Here is a 20,366-nt window from a genome sequence, read left to right as displayed (position 1 = left end):
TTTCAGTAGAGACAGGGTTTCACCATGTTGACCAGGCTGGTCTCAAACTCCTGAGCTCAAGTGATCTGCCCACCTCGACCTCCCAAAGTGCTGGGATTACACGCCTGAGCCACCGCACCTGGCCAAAAATGGCTGATTTTACTAGGCAATCCTATTGTTATTTATTTATTTTTTGAGACAGAGTCTTGCTCTGTCACCCAAGCTGCAGTGCAATGGTGTGATCTCAGCTCACTACAGCCTCCACCTCCCAGGTTTGAGCAATTCTTGCGCCTCAGCCTCCTGAGTAGCTGAGATTACAGGCTAGCACCACCATGCCCGGCTAATTTTTGTATTTTTAATAGAGATGGAGTTTCACCAAGATGGCCAGGCTGGTCTTGAACTCCTGGCCTCAAGTGATCTGCCCACCTCGGCCTCCCAAAGTGCTGGGATTACAGGTGTGAGCCACCACGCCAGGCCTTCATCATAGAATTATTGCCCATCCCCACCACCCTGTCTGTGACAACATTGTTTTCCATGAAACTTGTCTCTGGTGCCTAAAAGCCTGGGAACTGGTGATCTTAAGGATGTGACGCTGTTATTAGAAACTGTGTTCTGTTCAGTCTTTATAGGCCAAGATTGAAGCCTAGTTGAGAAGAGGACTCAGAGGAGCTTGGCTAGGTTCCATCAAGAAAAGAATCACTATCGGCTTCTTTACCTTAGCCCCCGCCTCTCCCAATAAAAGCATCAATATTGTGACTACATACCAGGTGTTTCACAAAGTTATGAAGTAGTCATAATTAATATCCTCATTAAAAGGCTGAGAAAACTGAGGCTCAGAAAGGTTGCCTGCCCAAGGTTCCACAGCCAGAAGTAGCAGTGCTGGGATTTGAACCCAGGTCTAGGTCTCACTGGTTCCAGAATTCACTGTCGTCCAAAGTGCATAGCTCCATTCTGTTTCTAGGCGCTATAAGCCATCCCTCTCTTGCACATGCCCATTTTATGAATGCCACGGTCCCGAGTATTGAGTCTAGACAAGTATGTGGCCCTGTGGATCTTGGCTCTGGCTGCACCACCTGGGGAGCTTTAAAAATACTGATGCCTGGACCTCACCCCTAGAAGCTCTAAAGTAACAGGTGTGGAGTGCAGCCCACAGGGATTTTTAGAAGATTCCAGGTGATTTCTGTCAGAAGCCAGGTTTGAGACCCACTGTGCTAGAAGCCTTCACAGTTGTCATCCCATATGATCCTTACAAGAGCCCTCTGAGAAAGGCAGGCAAGTGGCAATGCCCATGTCCTGCTGACGAAGAAAACTGTTGAGAGGCTAAGGCTCAGAGAGTAATATCTGGACAGAAAGCAACATTTCTGACCTCTAGCTCTGAGTTCTCTGCCTAAAGGTTCTGCTCTACAAGGCATAATTAAGAAGAAAAAAAAGCAACATCTCCAAGAACAGCAGCTTAATTTCTCCTGTACAGTAAAAGTCATTTCTCGCCCCCATTGAACACACGGAGGAGAGGTAGTGCCTGCTTCAGCCATAGTACCCAAAACAAGGCCAGGGGATCCCAGGGAGGTGAGCAGTGACCCCCTTCCTGATAAAGTGTTCCCCTGGCAGAAGCCAAGAGAGGGCTAGGGGACAGGGGCCTGCAATTCTGTGATAGCGCTGCAGCCTGCTTTCCACGCCCACTTTTCTGCAACGGTTTGTGATCTGGACTCCCTGAGCACCCGTGGGGAGCTGGGGGCAGTCTAGGGAAGTCGGGACCTATTCCTGTACCCTTCCAGGCAAGCGTCCCTGGCCACCTAGCCTTGTCAGGGTCCAGGCCATGGGACCCCCTGTGCATAACCCTGGGCCCACCAGCCTGTTCCAGCCCTGACGTTTGCTCACTGATGATGTGCAGAGGGGAGGGGGCGGTTTCCCACCTCTGGGAGAAAAGAGGGCACTGTCCGCGCTTGGTAGACTTGGGGGGCGTCACTGCCCACATGTGGGGGACGTCACTGCTCACCCCTGGGGGACTTAAGGGTTCCCAGTGGTGGGCAGTCGACAGGATACTGTCCACATCTGGGGCCAGCAAAGGACCCCTGTACCTCAACTGGAAGGCGAGAGCTTCACCTCAGCCTTGCGGTCATGAGGTGGCAGAGGCCCCCTACTCACTCCAACCCCCTAAAAATGCAACAATCCCAGGGACACCTTAGGCCGCAGCCTGGCTGTGACCGAACAGAGCGCGACCACACCCCCGGGGAGAGGCCGGGTTGGGACCGCAGGGCGCAGCTCTGCCAGTCCCATCCTTCGGCGCAGGGCTCCTGCCGACACAGCCCTCCAGGCCGCCTACTCTCCAGCCAGCCGGCTCCACGGACCCACGGAAGGGCAAGGGGGCGGCGTCGGGGCGGCGGGACGGTCGTCGGAGGGCGCCCTCCAGGCCCAAGCCGCCTTCTCCGGCCCCCGCCATGGCCCGGGGCGGCAGTCAGAGCTGGAGCTCCGAAGAGTCGGACGGGCAGCCAGAGGAGCAAACGCCCGAGAAGCCCGGGTGAGCTGCTGGGCCGCGCTGGACGGCCGTCGGGGGTCTGGTCCGCGAACCCGCCGCGGCGCCGCCCGGAACCTCCGCGAAGGTTCTAGGCCTTTGTGGCGTCACTGTCTCCTTGCGGAAGCTTCCGCCGGCGCCGAATAAAACCCGCCGCGGAGGAGCCGGTGGCTCTAGTGCGGCGGTGCCGGGCGTGAAAGTCGGTCCAGTGCGGGGAGCGGGCGGGAGCCACAGGCGGCGGCGAGGGCGGTGGCAGCGGTGACCGTGACCGTGACGCGCGGGCGGGCGGCGGGGGCGCGGGCCAGGGTCCCGGCAGGGGCGTCCGGGGCACTCTGACCGGCCTCGCCCGCCCGCCCGCAGAGACAAGATGGTGAAGGAGACCCAGTACTATGACATCCTGGGCGTGAAGCCCAGCGCGTCCCCGGAGGAGATCAAGAAGGCCTATCGGAAGCTGGCTCTCAAGTACCACCCGGACAAGAACCCGGATGAGGGCGAGAAGGTGCGGGGCGGCGCGGGGCGCGGGGCGGGCTCCCGAGGGGCCGAGGGTTATTAAGCCAGGAGCACTGAAGGCGGCGGGAAACCTGAGCCGCGTTTGTTGGGGAGGCCGTCGCCAGGCGCCTCGGGGCCAGGCCGGGGCAGAGGTGGCGCGGTCGGTGGAGGGCGCCTCGCCCGCGGAGGAGGCATGTGGTGCGGGCTGGGGCCTCTCGCGAGTCCCTGCCGAACCCATTCATTCCTCCATTCGCTCCACAAGTGTTTGGGTAGCCCCTGCAGTGCGCGCTGGAGTCCGGCGTCAGGGAGGCGCAGGGGCTGAACCCAGTTCACATAGGGGTGTGTTGGCGTTCCTGTGGGAGAGGCGGCATGGAAATCGGGAAACTGAGGCACGCACAAACAGTTGTGTACTTGCTGGCAACGACTGGCTCATGTTCTCTGTTGATGCATAAACCCTAGGGATGAGTGTCTTTAATCTGAGCCGGTACCTTGGACAAACGCCGTGCCTCTCTTGAGAATGACTAGCTGGATTTGTTCTGTGCACCTACTTCCTACCTGATAAAAGTGTCAGATAGTGAATAATTCCATTTTCTTTACTAAACAGGGACATGGACATGTGCAGCCTGACATTAGCTTGTACTCATATTCTGGGTTTTCGGTGACCGGTGACACACAGTTGATCATAAGACCAATCATAGACTGAAAATGCTCTGCATTTTAGAGACAGAAGTTAAAAGCTTTTCCATCTTGTTTACAGAAAGTTTGCTTTTTATCTCTAAAGAGGCTCATGACCCACCTGAATACGTGAATTGAAGGAATGAGGCGTTGCAAGGAAAGGCTGCTGGCCCTCCCATTCCTCCTTTCACTTCTTGCCATTTTCTTGTAAAACTTTGGTTGTCCCGCATGGGTCTTGGGAGATGGGGCCGTTATAGTAGCTGATGGCAGTGTCACCTGGGCCACTTTTGAAGCCACACTGATCACCCATGTAGCATTTAAGACCTTTGGAAACGACACTGGAATCAAAATACCTGTCTGCATTAGTTATTCCAAACTGGAGAAAGCTACTTCAGGACGGTTTGGCTGAACGGCAACAGTGATGGAATATTTATATTTAGCCACATGTGCTGAATGTGGCTGTCACAAGTTTAAAATGCTTTCGTGTAAGACCATTTGTCTGTTACTCACTTGCGTTCTTTCTCATCTATATTTAGATGGCTTACTGTAGCTTTTAAAGGCACTGGCGTTTTACATGGTGCTAGTGATTCATCCACCTGCTCCCTACATTCATTGTAGTCTGCTTCTGACAGTCTCCTTTAAGGAGAGCTTCTAGGCTTGTAATTTCATATTTCAGCAGGCTGGCTAAAGACGTGGGAAAGTCTTCTGACCCTGGTTTCAGGTCAAATCTCAGCACTCAGAAGAGTAAGTTCATGCCTCTGTGTATACAGTTAGAGCTGAATGTGCTTTTGTTGTTCTGAAGCTTTTATTTTTAAAACATTAGACTTGACCTGTACTACATATATGTAGGTTTCACCCTGTCAATACCTGTCTGGGCAGGTTGTTTGGTTTGTTTTAAACTAATATTTATTTATAGCCAGGCACTGAGTTAGTGTCGCATAAATGAGGCCCTTGGCAGTGAGGTCTGGCAAGCCCATCTCAGCTTGGAGGGAGGGGTTCTGTGATGGTGCCTGTTGCCAGGAATACTTTCCTTCCCCTACCTTCACGGAAGGGGATAAAACTCCTTAGTTCTCGCTAAAACATCTTCCAGGAGGCTGCCTCTGCCTCGTAGACTGAACCACAGGCCCAACATGCATCCTACTTATATTCTCTGCCATAATATAAGCAGGGCAGTGACTGTGCCCCCATGGCCACTTATGGGGTGAGTAGCTAGCTGTGCAGGGTAGGTGCTAAAATGTTTGTTAGCTGGCTGAGTAAATGCACTTTAAAAAATTGTATGCAGGAGAAGAGGGCTCTATAAAGGCACAAATTGGAAGGGAAATTGCAGTGAAGGAATATTGGGAGGAGAGTGGCAATTTAGATTGGAAATCAAAGAGGATGAGGAGACTGGGGACACAATTTATAGAAACTGCTGTAAAGTTCCCCAGAGAGAGCTCATTCGTTCTTTTGTTCATTCATTCAACAAATACCTCCTCTTCTGGTCCCCACTGTGTGCTGGGTGCACTGTGCAGGCCTTTTGTGAGTGTGTATGTGAGTCTGTGTGTAGTTCTTTTCCACTTTATCACAGGCAGAACATTTAAATTTTTTTTCCTCCTAAGTTTGTCACTGTATTATTAATGTCTCTTCAAAAATAGACTATGCCAGTTCTTTAGCCCTTGCTGGGACAACTGAGAAGGCCGTTGGGGTGTTGGTCTTTGTTTTTTGCCCTGTTGTCCCCTGTTGCTAAGCGTTGGGGCAGCTTGTGTTTGTCGGGCACTCTGTATGGAGTCTGTACTTATCTGCGGCTGGTTTTTTTCGCAAGATGCCTGGGTGGTAGGTAGTGGGTCACCAAGATAGTCCCTTTCAGGGGCAATGATGTGGGGTATATTCTTGGCTACTACCCTGTTGAGATGGGTTTGATCTTTTGGTCAATTTCATTGTAACTTTTAGTTTGAATGATAGATTTTCAAGTTCAAAAATCAAAAGATAGCAAACTGTGCAGAAAATTTTAGAACACGGAGGAAAACCTACTAAGCACACATTATCCTCACCACTCCGTGCTTCTTTCCAGGCTTCCCCCAGCATGATCATACATGGCCATCCTGATACATAGACATTTTGTTTTCTTGTTTCCACTTAATACTTTATTATAAGTACTTTTCCCAAGTTGTTACATAGTCTTCAAAGCCATTTTCCCCTCAGCTGTATAGTAATCCTGTTAAGGTTCTGTGACAAATGATCATGGCCTGAAAGGCAAGCTGGTCATAGCACTTGTCTCCCACTGGGAGAAGGGGGTCCAGGCTGGGAACTGAATTAGACTTTGGAGTCCTGGGACCCTAGAGGATGGACTCCCTACTGGTAGTTGGAACCCCCATCCCATGTGAGGTCTGGCCTCTGACTGAATGTCCCAAGCAACTGGGTACTCCTTTTCCGTTCTTAGATAATTCTAGTAAGTATAAATGTCATGTGAGTATCCAGGGTATTTGTTGAGTGTTTCCAGTGGACATTCCCATGAAGCTTATTTACCTAGTCCTGACCTGCAGATAGATGCAGAAACTCTCTAGGGGCAGCCTGGCCTAGATGCTTTCTGATCTGTACCAGGCACCCAATCCTTACACTGTATCTCAGGTTTTCTGCTGAGGAAAGGGGTAGTAGTGAATGGTACTTACCTCTTCGCAGAAATGGTATGAGAATCAACATATCAAAAGATCTAGCTGACTTACATATGATACTGACATCTTTTTAATACTTTTCTAAATTGTACAGTTTTTTAGCTATTATTTATTAGCTATTATTATTATTAGTTACTTATTAGATTTCAATCAGGGATTTGTAGAACAAGGGAATTAATGCCTCAAATTCCCTTGTTCTGTCTCTCAAATTCCTTATTTCATGGCACTTTTTTTCCCTGAATATTTTGTGAAGCCAGCTGCATAATAGGATCTGTATATCTATATATCCATATATGTCTCTCTGACTAAACTGTAGCCTCTGGAGGGCCAAGACCCTACCTCATTTATTTATGTCTGAGTTCCCAGAATCGAACCATTCATCTAACAGGTATTTACCAAGTGCCTTCTACATGCCAGGCATGGTTCCAGGCTCAGTTAGACAGCAGTGGACAAAACCCCCCATCTTCACGGAGCTTATGTTGCAGTGAGGACTACATAAGCTAAGCAATACATGATACAGCTTGTTGGAAGGTGGTTAATGCTATGGAGAAATATGCAGCAGGGGTGGGGGGTGGGAGGGTCTGAGGTGGGTTTGCAGTGTTAAAGCTGGATCACCAGGAGGCATCCCTGAGAAGGTGGTCTGTGAGCTAAGGCTGGAAAGAGGTGAGTGGGGAGGCCACACCAGGCTGAGGTGCCTCTGAGGCTCAGGCTGCAGAATTGAGGAACAGCAGGGAGCCTGGTGAAGCTGGCGCAGAATTGAGGTGGGGACGCACAGGAGGAGAAGAAAGTAGAGGTGCCAGGTTGAGCTTATAGATGAAAGTTAGGACTGGCTTTTACTCCCAGTGACATGGGCCGCCTTGTAGAGGTTTGAGCAGAGGATTGACCCAATTAGTGGGCTCGAATGGAGAACACACTGAAAGCTGGGGCAAGAAGGGAACATGGAAGACCAGGGAGGAGGCCACTTCAGTAGTCCAGGCCTGAGATGGTGCTTTCTGCCAGAGTGGATGTGGTGTGGTGAGAAGGAACAGATTTTGCATGTTTTAGCATTCTGATTTTATTTTTTAAATTTCCATATACCTGCAGAAAACATGAGTGGTACAATGAACACCTATGTATTCTTCACCTAGCTTTACCAGTTGTAAATAAATTGTCACATTTGTTTTATCTATTATTATTATTATTTTTACTGTTGGCTAAAGGTTTTGGGAGGAAGCTACCTGTAGCGTAACTTTTCAGCCCTAAGTGCTGCATGTTTCTCTTAGGCACAAGGACATCCTTGTACATAACCATAGTGCAATTATCAAATTCAAGAAGTTTAACATTGAGAACGAAAATTCACATTTCTCCCATTGTTCCAATAATGTCCTTTGTAGCCATTTTTTTTTTCCCCCAGTGCAGGATCTGATCCAGGATCACACATTGTATTCGGTTTTTCCTATCTTTTAATTTTAGAGTATCTCTCAATTTGGCTTTTCTGATTCTTTCATACAATTGGGTTCCAGTGGTAACTCTTTGGCAGGAATGCTACACATGGGATATTGTGTGTGTCTCAGGGTACTGGAGATGCAAATGTGAAGGTAGCGTCAGTGGGATTTGTTGACAGGTGAGATTGGCATTGCCAATAACTGTGATATGGGGAAGACTATGGGCAGGATGGGGCTTTTGGGGGAGGATCAGGAGTATAGGTTTGTATACAATGTCTGGCACGTGGTTAGGTACTCACAGATGCCTGTAGTTGAATTTCATGCTAGTAAACTAATGAAATGATTCCCATGAGGAGGTGAGCCAGTGGTAGTGCCCAGAGTCCTAGCTTTATCTGGTTAGAGATTCAGCCCTGGCACTATCTCATGGTATCCTAGCTGGACTCGACTTCCTGTCTGGTGCAGCCAGATTAGGGAGAAACTTTCCTTCTCTACTGCCTTCTCTTCCTTATTCTTGTCATGTCCCTTTCACCAGTCGCTTAATATGTTTGCCCTGTGTTTCCCACTTTACCAAAGGAGTAAGTAGACAGGCAAGTCAGGTTCCAGGTAGAGGATGTATAGACTGGCTAGTTCAAGGGTTTGGGGGCAGAATACTTCTATTACGTTGTATGTTTATATGGCGGGTTTGCTTAATAAAACAACTGAAACCTCTCTCTTTTTAAAAATCTCTCTCTCTCTCTTTCTTTTAAAGTTTAAACTCATATCCCAGGCATATGAAGTGCTTTCAGATCCAAAGAAAAGGGATATTTATGACCAAGGCGGAGAGCAGGCAATTAAAGAAGGAGGCTCAGGCAGCCCCAGCTTCTCTTCACCCATGGACATCTTTGACATGTTCTTTGGTGGTGGTGGACGGATGGCTAGAGAGAGAAGAGGTAAATGCTTTTAAAGAAACATAAATAAGTTGTATGGTTTCCACAATTGTACGTGTTTTTGGAATCAGGATAGATCATGCTTTAAAAGGATATGATTGGACCAGGTGTAGTGGTTCATGTCTGTAATCTCAGCACTTTGGGAGGCCAAAGTGGGAGGATCGTTTTAGGCCAGGATTTCAAGACCAACCGGGGCAACATAGTGAGACCCCCCATGTCAAAAAAATAAAAATAAAAAAATTAGCCGGGCCTGGTGACTCATGCCTGTAGTCTCAGCTACTTCTTGAGAGGCTGAGGCAGGAGGATGACTTGAGCCCAGGAAGTCAAGGCTGCAGTGAGCAATCCAGCCTGCATGACAGGGTGGGGCCCTGTCTTAAAAAAACAAACAAACAAACAAAAAAACAAGGTACCGTTACCATGTTTTGGGATCATTAACTTTAAAGAGTTTATCACTTGTCTAGTGCTCAGGCTACCTGGAAACTCCTGGTAAATTTAGTAATTATCTGACATCCTCCAATACTATATGAAGGAGCAAATGGACTGGTGGATAGAAAAGAAGAAGGTCAAGTTCATCGTGCCTTCTTTTCCTCTGTTGTTGGGATCAGGCACCAGAGTGTGTTGAGGGATGTAAATGACACCTCCTGTGGTTGTCAGGGATCCTTTACAGAGTGTGTTCCTCTCCTCTCATGCCCACCCTCCCTTTGTGGCCTTCCATTTTCCCTGACCTGGGCCTGGGCTGCAGGCTCTCTAATTCTAGGTGGGTACCCTTGCCATGTTCAGTATGGCCTCATTTCCCAGCCTGCTCAGGGGATTTTCTAGGTAACAAATTTTACCTCTTTATGTTTTGAAATCTTTGTAAATGACCTGTCTTTCTTTTCAGAATGCATTATGAGTAGTAGCAACTTCATCCCCAGGTGAATGAGGAACTTAGCCCTTAGCTCAGTGGCCCCAGGCCACTGTTTTGACTTTCGAGGTTTGCTCTTCCTAATTTTTCTGCATCTCATCTTCTGCCAGACTACAGGCTGTTACCTCTGTTGTTAGTAGTTGCTAATGTTAGTAGTTGCCAATAGACTAGTTCCCATTCCCCCTGTTTAGTTTACTGTTGTCAGGCTGCTTTGAATCTTGAAACCAGAAAGATAAGAAGGCTTATTATAATTCTGGATAAAGTCAGAAGAAATGAGCTCTGCCTTGGGGTTTAAGAAGTGTGGTTTTTGAGAGACCCCTAGATAAATGAAGCAGCACCTATTATCACATTGTAATTGACTTTGAGCTTTAAAAAGCTTGGGTGTCAATTCTGTGAACACAGAGTGCTGAAAATCACAAAGTGTTTATTAGGGAAAAATCCTTCCCCTGTCCTTTGAGCATATTGCCTGCTCATATAATTGATGGTGTGCACATAATTAAAACTTTGGGTATTCTCTTGTCCAGCTCCCTCATTGTCTTGAGATGAAAAACTTCATGCCCTTAATTAAGTCATCTCTCAAAGTTGGCAGCCAGTAAACCAGGACAGCTCGTCTCAGTGACTGCAGGAGCTCCACGGGCAGCAGGGAGGGTCTTGATGCTGTCAGTCTTGACAGGCTGGCAGGCGCTGGAGCACACGCCCACCCTCAGGGCCAAACACCCACCGTCCTGAGTGCAGAAGCAAGATTTTGGCAGAGGAAAGAATTCCCATTTGGCCACCAGTTACAGAAGGGCTCAGAAAGTAAAGTGCTTTATGCCCAAGGAAGAGTTTGAAAAGATCCAGAGACTTTGGCTGTCACAGATTTATGTATAGAAAGAACTCCTTTCATGGGGAAACTTAACCAACTTCGTGGGTTCATACTGCTTTTGGTTTCTCAATTAGTACTCTCCCTGTCCTCAGATTTGTTCTCCAAAAATAAAGGTGGAAAGTCTTTTTGTTGGCCTCTATAAATGATTAATTAGCTCATAGCTAGAGAAGGTATTAGCTCTTGTTATTGGCTGAGGGCTAGAAGGATGGGCTGGGGTAATAGAAGCATTGCTTCCTGCAGGGAAGGGAGCGCATGACCCATCCACAGTCTTGAATCTCTGGAGACTTCATACAACTAAGGGTCATATGGGTGGTATTTAATACAGTGGTATATTTCATTCAACGCCACTAATTTTTTTTCTCCCTTGCTAAGGCAAGAATGTTGTACACCAGTTATCTGTAACTCTTGAAGATTTATATAATGGAGTCACGAAGAAATTGGCCCTCCAGAAAAATGTAATTTGTGAGAAATGTGAAGGTAAAAATTAATTTTTGACTGAACCTCACAGTTCTGATCCCTTAGATTCAGAAACAATGCTTGTTTTAGTTCAGGGAAAATAAGTTATCTTATTTCAAATGCAAGGGTCAAGCAGAGATTACAGACAGGTGGCCTGAGGACCACATCTCTTTGCCTGAATGAACGTTTTCTTTGGGCTGCACCTCTGTTTGACATGTTGACGACTATTTTTAAAAATTAAGAATCAGACACTTGACCTCATCTAGGGGTTGGCTGGCAGACTTTTTCTGTAAAGAGCCAGAGTTTAGGCTTTCCAGGCCATGGAGTCTTTTGTAACTAGTTCACTCTGCCATCATGTTACATAAATGAATGGACATGCCTGTGTTCCAGTAAAGCTTTATTTACAAACCCAAGCAGTCCGGCCATGGTTTCTTGACCCCTAACTTAAATGTACATATAATTATTGTAATTTTTTAAAAATCTGAGTTTTCCAGAAAAGCCATGTCTGGTGACCCCAGCCTCACATTGTCCCACAGAGAGAATTGGCTGAGCTGGGTAGCTGCTGCTATTGACAGAGCTTTTGTTCTCTAGATCTCCATAGCCCCAGCCTCCTCATTCATCTGTGGGCCTATGCAGGTTCCACCTGGGGTGGAAGAAAACACATTTGATGAAGCTAAAGTAATAAATTTGGACTGATGCAACCAAAATCACAAACATTTGAGGTCAGATGTTAACATCTGGATGTTATCTGCTTGGCTGGACTCCTCCAGGCTCTTCTGCATTGTTTTTTGATTGTAAATAGAATTCTAAGCCCAATGTCTGATGTGAGGGTTCCCTACCCTTCTGCTGTGGTGCCCAGGAGGGACACTGGTAAGGGAAGAGCATGGCCCTCACTCCTGCCTCCCCCGACCCTGCAGGTGTTGGCGGGAAGAAGGGATCGGTGGAGAAGTGCCCACTGTGCAAGGGGCGGGGGATGCAGATCCACATCCAGCAGATCGGGCCGGGCATGGTGCAGCAGATCCAGACTGTGTGCGTTGAGTGCAAGGGCCAGGGCGAGCGCATCAACCCCAAGGACCGCTGCGAGAGCTGCAGCGGTGCCAAGGTGATCCGTGAGAAGAAGATTATCGAGGTACATGTTGAAAAAGGTGAGGCTGCGCAGAGCTGGTGCTCCACACTGGCTGGAAATGCTGTCTGGGTGCTAATCGTGGGATACACAGGCTAGATGTCAGGGAAGTGAGCTGCATCACAACATGTATTGGGTGTGCCATGAATTCCTCTTGTGTCCCGGTCATCTTCTCTCCACCCTTCCTGGCCTTATTTCCATTCCATGTCACCTGCCAAAGTGTTCTTGCCGAGGTTTACTTCCTTGAGATCACAGACAGCCTCTCTATGAGATTTTCTAATGCTCTGAAATTCTTACTTGGCCTTGGTTTTGGTTAGTTGCCATCTCCTGATATTCTCAAGCCATTCCTCTAGAATCTTTAGGATTGTCTTCCTGGTCGCTTCCAATGCTCATTGGCCGTAAGGGCTTGTTTAAGTGTTTGTGGCTGCATATTCCCTTTCTCTCCACATTTCCCCATCTGGTGCATCAGATTCCCCCAAATACAGCACCTTCTCCTGCTATTCATTTTGCCTGATGCCATCATTTTAAGGCCTTTTTCCATTTTAGCTGTCCTCCAAGTATTCCCTGATGATTCTGTGGCTTTCCAATCCAGTGAATATATCCTAGATCAGATACGAGACCAAAAGTAAAAGAATTAACACCCAAACCGACACAGGTGTTATGAAAGGACTTACTGTTTAAACGTGCCTGAACCCTGTGCCTTGAGTGTGCATAATGACTTATTAGGAAAGGACAGGGCTGGCTGACCCCCATCAGTCCTTAGTCATGCACCCTGTGCCCCGGGAAGTGGGTGGTGACCCCATGCTGGCAGTGTGGCATCACAGGCCCGGGGAAGGGAGTGCTGTGGAAACCTGGGATGTAGAGCCGCATTCCCCCTCTCCCTGTGCATGCTGGGCTTGGCCCCACATTATGCCAAGGGAAGCGGGACCTCTTTTCTCATTGGCCATCCTAGCCACCCCTCCCTGCCTTGTGCCTGCATGAGATTGGGAGGCTTGATGAATAAAGAACCCTTGAAGGACTCTGTTCCTTCTTCAAAAGCTTTAAGGAAGCATGGTTTGTATGAGAAATGGCTAATCAGAAAGGGATGATGTTTCATAGGTATGAAAGATGGGCAAAAGATACTATTTCATGGAGAAGGAGATCAGGAGCCTGAGCTGGAGCCTGGTGATGTCATAATTGTGCTTGATCAGAAGGATCATAGTGTCTTTCAGAGACGAGGCCATGACTTGATCATGAAAATGAAAATTCAGCTTTCTGAAGCTCTTTGTGGCTTCAAGAAGACGATAAAAACATTGGACAATCGAATTCTTGTTATTACATCCAAATCAGGTAACGTTTCAAATGTGTGTTTCCATTGACGTTCTGTATGTTTGGCATAATTCTAGCAAGTTAGCCTGATTTTTTTATTGCTACATAATATTTTACATATTGATGGGGTGCATGTAATACTTTGTCCCATGCATAAAATGGGTAATGATCAAGCCAGGTGTTTAGGGCATCTGTCGCCTTGAGTATTTCTTATTTGTGTTGGGAATAGTTCACCTGATTTCACATTTAAAGTCAAATTCTGTTACACAAATTAGTATGACGTGATTTTCTCTAAATTTAAAGTTATCCCTAATGACTCTAGGTAATTTATAAAGTCCTTTATATTCTCCTAGAAAAAAATATTCGGTTGGGGGGAAAAGTCTCAAATAAGAATCTTGGGGCTCTGAAATTTTAGATGAAGTCTGCCAATTAAACTTAAATTTTTAAAAATTTATTTTTGTATAAGAAAACAGCTTAATAGGTGGTGTTTTTCTATCAAGTGGTGATTTATGCTGATTGATCCACATGTTCCTGTAGCCTCTGTTGTTCATTACTTGAGTTACATTTTAAAGTAGAATTTTCCTGTAAGAAAGACTTTGCCTATCAGCTTATCCTTGGAGGTTTCCACAGGAATTGCTGGTCTGCACACACCCATGGGAGCCAGAGGGAGATGCCTCTGGGCTGAAAGGGTTCCTGAGGGCCTGAGCTCAGCCCCCAACCCCCTTGTAGACACTAGGGGACTCATCTCCCAGGAGGGTTTCTGTGTTCACTGCAGTGAGGGTCTGTGTGGGCACCAGAGCACCTGCCTAGAAGGGGCTGAGAAAGGAGAGAGGCCAGGCCAGAGACCTTGACTTGAAGCTGCTTCTGAATAGCACTAAGGTCAGCTGTGCATAGCAAAGAATGTCTGGATGGGTGTGGTGGTGGCTACACCACCGAAGCAGCCTGGGCCCCAGCACCAGCCATTTGCAGTGTTGCTGTAGTCCCCTCACTGGCCGTGGGGCTGGGATTACCTTTTCCTATGGCCATTTGAGGTTTGGGGCAAAAGGGGTAGGTTCAGGGCCGGCACGGAGGTAACCAGCCAATAAGCCTGCCCCCAGGGCAGTGGCAGCTGGAGATAAGACTCAAGTCCAATGGTGTGACTGAGGCCTGGGCTTCTGTTCCCTCCCTGTCCCTCTCCCCCTTCCCCTCCTTGCCTGCTTTCCTCTTCCCGTGCTCTTTTTCTCTCTCCTCTCTTGGATTCTTTCAGGTTCCTCCTTTCCTGGGGATAATAGGAAGCAGAATTATATATCCAAGGCTTGATCAGTTTTTGGGATTTTAAAATAAACTTATTTGGAAACAATTTCAAGCTTACAAAAAGTTGTAAATACAAAAATAGTCCGAGGTCCACCCATATATGATTTGTCTGATGTTAACATTTTACCCCATTTGGTTTGTCATTTGCTCTGTGTCTGTTTTTATTTATTTTTAAAATTTGTTCGTTTATTTTTTGAGACAGGGGTCTCGCTCTGTCACACAGGCTGAAGTGTAGTGGCGTGATCTCAGCTCACTGTAACCTCCACCTCAGCCTCCCGAGTAGCTAGTGCTACAGCCACATGCCACCACGCCCGTCTAATTTTTATATTTTTTGTAGAGATGGGGTTTTGCCATGTTGCCCAGACTTGTGTGTGTTTTTATACATAATCAAGGATTGGGGGAAGCACTGCAGTATAATGCAAAATTTGCATGAAAATTTAAAATAAAACACCTACCCTTAGGCTTTCATAGACCTCCCAAGGCACCCATTTCTTCCTTCGAGAAGGAGTTTGAAGATCACAGTTTGCATGAAGCCCCAGACCACTGGTTGTGAGCTCAACACCCTGGCACTGTGTCCAAGACGCCCTTACATGGTCACAGCCCAGATCCTAGCCCTCCTGAGCCGGGGCTGGGCGGCATCTGTATGTAACTTCTTTGCGAAAGACCATCCTGTCCAGGGGTGGACTGTTTGAGGCTTGGGCCCTGCCAAGGGTCAGAGCCCAGTGTTCCTTGCTGCCTTAGCTGACCCTAGCCTAGGGAACCGGGAGCCAAATGGAGTGAGGGTGGCGGAGAAAAAGCCCCAGAGGGAAGGAAGTGGCAAATCCTAAGAAACCTCTTTCCTTCTTTATTATAAGGAAGGGTGGAGCATCCAGGAAACCTGCCGTTGGAGAGTTCTTTGGGGATTTGTTTTCCTTTTTGTTTTGTTTTTGCTTTTACTTTGTTCTCGTTTGCACCCTCTCCTTTTTTCTTCACCCCTCTTTTGTGTTGGCTTATTTCTTGTTTCTCCATCTTCTCTCCTCCCTCTTCCTCCTCTCTTCTGCTGTTGAAATGCCTTCTTCCCTAGAGCCCTTTAGCCTGTTATGAGCATTGCTGAGGATTGGATTAATTTAAAAAGTGATTTTTGGAGCCACACAAGGCTCCACACAATGGCCCTGCCTGCAGGCAGGTATTTACCTGCCGGGAGAGCCGAAATTGTGGTGTTCTTCTACCTGTAGTTTTCCATGCTTGGTCAGTTTCCCACCTCCCGGTAAGCTAGAAGCAGAAGCATGGGGAGTAGAGCTTGAGAGCAGCAAGAAGTGACACCTGATAGGAATGGGGAGACAGAAAAACCAGTCATGTGTCACTTAATGATGGGGCTACGTTCTGAGAAATGCATTGTTTGGCGATGTTGTCATGGTGTGAACATCATAGAATATACTTGCACAGACCTAGATGGCGTAGGCTGCTACACCCTAGGCTGTGTGGCATAGCCTGTTGCTCCTGGGCCGAAACCTGCATAGCAGGTTGCTGTACTGAATACTGTTGGCAGTTGTAATATGATGCTGAGTATGTGGGTATCTGAACGTAGGAAAGGTGCAGTAAAAGTTTGGTGTAATCTTTGCAACCATCTTCATAAATGTTGTTGGCTGAAAGGTCACTATGCTGTGCATGACTGTATTTCTTTTTTCTTTTTCTTTTTTGAGACGGAGTCTTGTTCTGTTGTCCAGGCTGGAGTGCAGTGGCGCAATCTTGGCTCACTGTAATCTCTGCCTCCCGGGTTCACGCCATTCTCCTGCCTCAGCCTCCCGAGTAGCTGGGATTATAGGCACACCCCATCGTGCCCAGCTAATTTTTCTATTTTTTTTTTTTTAGTAGAGATGGGGGTTTCACTATGTTGGTCAGGCTGGTCTCGAACTCCTGACCTCGTGATCTGCCCGCCTCGGCCTCCCAAAGTGCTGGAATTACAGGCGTGAGCCACCGCGCCTGGCCATGACTGTATTTCAGAAAAAGAATAAACAGGAACACAAAAAGCCAGCAGTCCGGAGCAGTTTAGCTAAGGGGTTGCTGTCCTGCACAGTCAGTAGGCTCTGAAGGCCATGTCTGAGCCACAGCCCTGCCCATGAATGAACCTCAAGGATAGTCATTGGCTTACTTTATTTTTAAAACCTCCCCTTTAAAGATTTCCTCTTGAAGAGAGAGCTCACTTTCTAGATAGTTCCATATGGAAGTGGACTGCTGAATAAATTAGTGTTTCGATTCCCCTCCACCGTCTCCCCCATTTTTTCCAAACATTTCTTTCTGTCTTTGTCCATCTTCATCGCTGAGCTGAAGAGTATACTTTATCAGAAACCCTTTTGTCCCTTTCCTTTTCCATGCTTAGAGGGAAGTTTCTGACTTGGGAGAATGCCTCAGAGTTCTTGGGGTCTGAACTCCCCTGATGCCTTGCAAAGTCATGTGGCTGTAAGACCCAGCGGGTGCCAGCCGGGAGGGTGACTCCAGCTCAGCAGCGTGTATGGAAGTGCATTGTGACCATGAAGGAGATTGCCTGTGGCCAAGCCACCTAGTGAGCTCCCTACCAAGGAACCTGGGTGTCACCTACAGGTGGCTGGGAGCCAGTTTTTATGCCAGGCAGGGGACTGGTTGGACTCTTGAGGCTTCTTCCTATCTGTGAGGAGCATTCCTGTTCCCCTTGTGGTAGGAATACCTGTCACCCCACGAAGGGGCAGAGTGATGGTTGTTGGCCCCATTTTATGCAGACTTGGGTGTCATGACTTCTGGTTCACTTGTTTCAAGCCTACCTGTGATGGTGGCTGCAGCATGCTGCCCCCTTGACACACTGCTGGAGCTCAGAGCACGGGCCGGGGGAGCACGGGCCAGAGTCCCAGCCCGAGCCCCACCCCCAGGCAGTACCTGACAAGGATACCTGGGATTGGGACCAGCTTTCCAGTCAGATGCCACGCTGCTTTTGCCCAGTGCCACGGGGTGCTAGGACCTGCCTCAGGCTCTCCCGTGAGGGAGAACGACCTCTGCAGGCCCCTCTGCCTTTCTGCTTCATAGCTGACCCTTTCTCTGGCAGGTGAGGTGATAAAGCACGGGGACCTGAAATGTGTGCGTGATGAAGGAATGCCCATCTACAAAGCACCCCTGGAAAAAGGGATTCTAATCATACAATTTTTAGTAAGTTCACTGTGTTTCATTGTCGTGGACATATTATTAAATGCCTTAATTGGAAGGGGAAAAAACAGCCACCTTTCTTTCCCACCTCACCCTTTACAGGTAATCTTCCCTGAAAAACACTGGCTTTCTCTGGAAAAGCTTCCTCAGCTGGAAGCTTTACTGCCTCCTCGACAGAAAGTGAGGATTACAGATGACATGGATCAGGTGGAGCTGAAGGAGTTTTCTCCCAATGAGCAGAACTGGCGTCAGCACAGGGAGGCCTACGAGGAGGACGAAGACGGGCCCCGGGCTGGAGTGCAGTGCCAGACAGCATGACGTGGTGCGGGGCAGCGTGGCCCCGCCTGACTAGCACATGATGAATGTAAAGTTGGCACAATGAAAATGGATCGCTTTAATGGCCTCATGTTTGGGATGTCCTGTGTACGTGTTCAGCATTCTTAATTGCTGAGTGTCTTTTTGGTTTTTATTTTGGTTGTAACTTAAGTTATAGCTTAATTTATTTAAATGTTTTAAGTGTAAATCACCTCTAGTCTGTATATGGAATCTGTTCATTTCTATTTTCAGGATATACTTTTTGAGATGTCAGTGATTGCACCAACACTTTGTGCTTCTAGTGGCTTTGCCATAATTCAGTGTCACCAATAAAGCACAGCCCAGTTAGCAGCTCAGCCCCCTAGCAAACCCCAAGGCACAAAGTGGGCATCCTGGCCCATCTCTAGGTCTGTGGTTTCTCCCCCCTCCCTTGGCAGAGTTATTGAGGGCATGATCTCAGGGCTGCTAAGATAACATTTCTGAGGATTCTAGATGATCCTCTTAAAGAACAAAAGCACATCCATGGATCGGACATGGCTGCCTGTGCCTGCTTAACAGGGCCAACTTAGTTCCTACTGTTCTGTGCCCTTCAGTGGATGGAGTGTGAGTGTGTCTGATCATCTCTCTTGGAAGTTTTCTGAACCTTCCAAGCTCTGTGGTGAGGACAAACCAGTGTTTTGAATCATATGCTGATAACTGTTTGCCTGTGACCCTCACACCTTGTTATTCATGGTTTTAATGATTTTCTGTTGACAACTTTTGCAATGCTTTCCCACCAAAGTGCTTACCTGTAAAGAAAACTAAATCGTTCTGTGTCCCCGGCAGCCTCAGTGCAGCAACGGAAGCCGAGGGAGAATGCTGGTGGTTTGGCCCATGACACAACCAGCTTCTCTGACCAGTAATCTGGGGTGACTTGAGGGTCTGCAAAGGCATAGAACTCCCCAGTGTTTTCCACCTCATTCTCCCAGATTCAGCTCCCTTCCAAAGGATTGTTCCTCTCATTGCACAGCCATATTACAAAGGGCTTCCTGCTCAAGTGATGTTTTGGTAAGAACTGCTCTGAGTTCCACTGTGGATTACAGTTTGTATGGACTACTACTGTAAATTATAGCTTGTTTGGAGGGATATCAGTCATTATTTTATTCCTGACAGGTAGACTACAATTCGAACTTAGGGTTACCTCAGTCTTTAGCCATTACTGCTTATTTCTTGCCCCCAAGTCACAAAAAACTTGTAAGCTGTTGGGTTAAAGCAGAGGCCGCCTGTCAGATCTACCCTACCCTTATTTGGTTACATGGCACCTGGGAGTTTCACTCAGACCAGGGATCTTCCTTAGGAGGGTCAAAAAGCAGATCAGACCATGCAGAAGTAGGGTGAACCAGCTGCACGGACCAGGTTCCCGCAGAACATTGCTAGCTAGTGAGGCATAATTTGCTCAAAGTATAGAAGCAGCCCACGTATGCCCACTTTGACCGTGGGTCAGGACTCACTTCTTCCAACGAAGCCCAAGTGAAAAATCTATTTGTAAATGGACCACAACTCCGGGGTGTTGTTTCTGTGCTGTGACTTCCTAATTATTGCTAAAGAACTACTGTTTCGTTGGTGATGGAGTAAAATGACATTCAGCTCCTTCTTGTCATATAAGAGGAATTTGGAGGGTGTTGCTTAAAATTTTATTCCACCTGTACATTTGTCACTTTAAATTAAAATTGAGCTGGTATGAGAGACAAGTGGCTTTGCTTTTTCATTTTTTCGAGAGCTCAAACAGTGTTAAGTGCCAGCTTGCCTCTCATTGGTTGATATAATGGAATGAAGTTTCCACCCTCATGGAGCTTTATTTTGGGGATGGGGGTGAATGCAAACAAAAAGTGGTAACTGCTATGAAGAACAAGAGGAATGGGAGTAAGTAGAAGGGAAAGGGAAGAAGGCCTCTACCAGGAGCTGGCATCTAGGCAGAATCCTGGATGCAGCTGGGGAGCAGACGTCCGAAGGTCTGGAGGGAAAACATTCCAAGCAGAGGAATGGCAATGATGATGTGGTTACAGGAGGGTGAGCAAGGCAAGCAGGAGAAAGAAGCAGGGGGCTATGATAAAAAGGGTGAGCTTTATTCTGAGGGCAGTGAGTCGTCTGGGGAAAAGCACATGACCTGACTCATAAGCATATTAAGTTATGATCAATAAAAAGCAACCCTCTTCCAAGTGTTTAGCTACTTACATCTTTCTCATTAACGTGAGTCTCAAGGGGGCTGATGAGGAGGAAACTCTGAGGTACAGATACTCTGAAATAACTAAGG

The 20,366-nt window shown here is 47.5% G+C and overlaps 1 protein-coding gene across 2 annotated transcripts; it reads left to right on the top strand.

Moving 5' to 3' along the window:
- Positions 1-2,254: 2,254 nt before the first annotated feature.
- On the top strand, positions 2,255-19,800 carry DNAJA4 (DnaJ heat shock protein family (Hsp40) member A4). 2 transcript variants are annotated; one of them, XM_003901265.5, is made up of 8 exons: positions 2,255-2,497; positions 2,852-2,990; positions 8,479-8,659; positions 10,798-10,902; positions 11,799-12,026; positions 13,103-13,333; positions 17,661-17,761; positions 17,861-19,800. In XM_003901265.5, exons 1-8 carry the CDS (start codon positions 2,418-2,420, stop codon positions 18,074-18,076), a joined length of 1,281 nt encoding a protein of 426 aa, XP_003901314.1. In that variant the 5' UTR covers positions 2,255-2,417; the 3' UTR covers positions 18,077-19,800. The 2 variants fall into 2 exon arrangements, with proteins under 2 accessions (XP_003901314.1, XP_009208979.1); XM_009210715.4 differs by lacking the exons at positions 2,255-2,497; positions 2,852-2,990 and adding an exon at positions 3,114-4,399.
- The last annotated feature ends 566 nt before the right edge of the window (positions 19,801-20,366 follow it).

The sequence above is a fragment of the Papio anubis genome, chromosome 7, assembly GCF_008728515.1.
Source record: "Papio anubis isolate 15944 chromosome 7, Panubis1.0, whole genome shotgun sequence".
NCBI lineage: Eukaryota > Metazoa > Chordata > Mammalia > Primates > Cercopithecidae > Papio > Papio anubis.
This window is presented reverse-complemented; position numbering and strand designations above follow the sequence as displayed.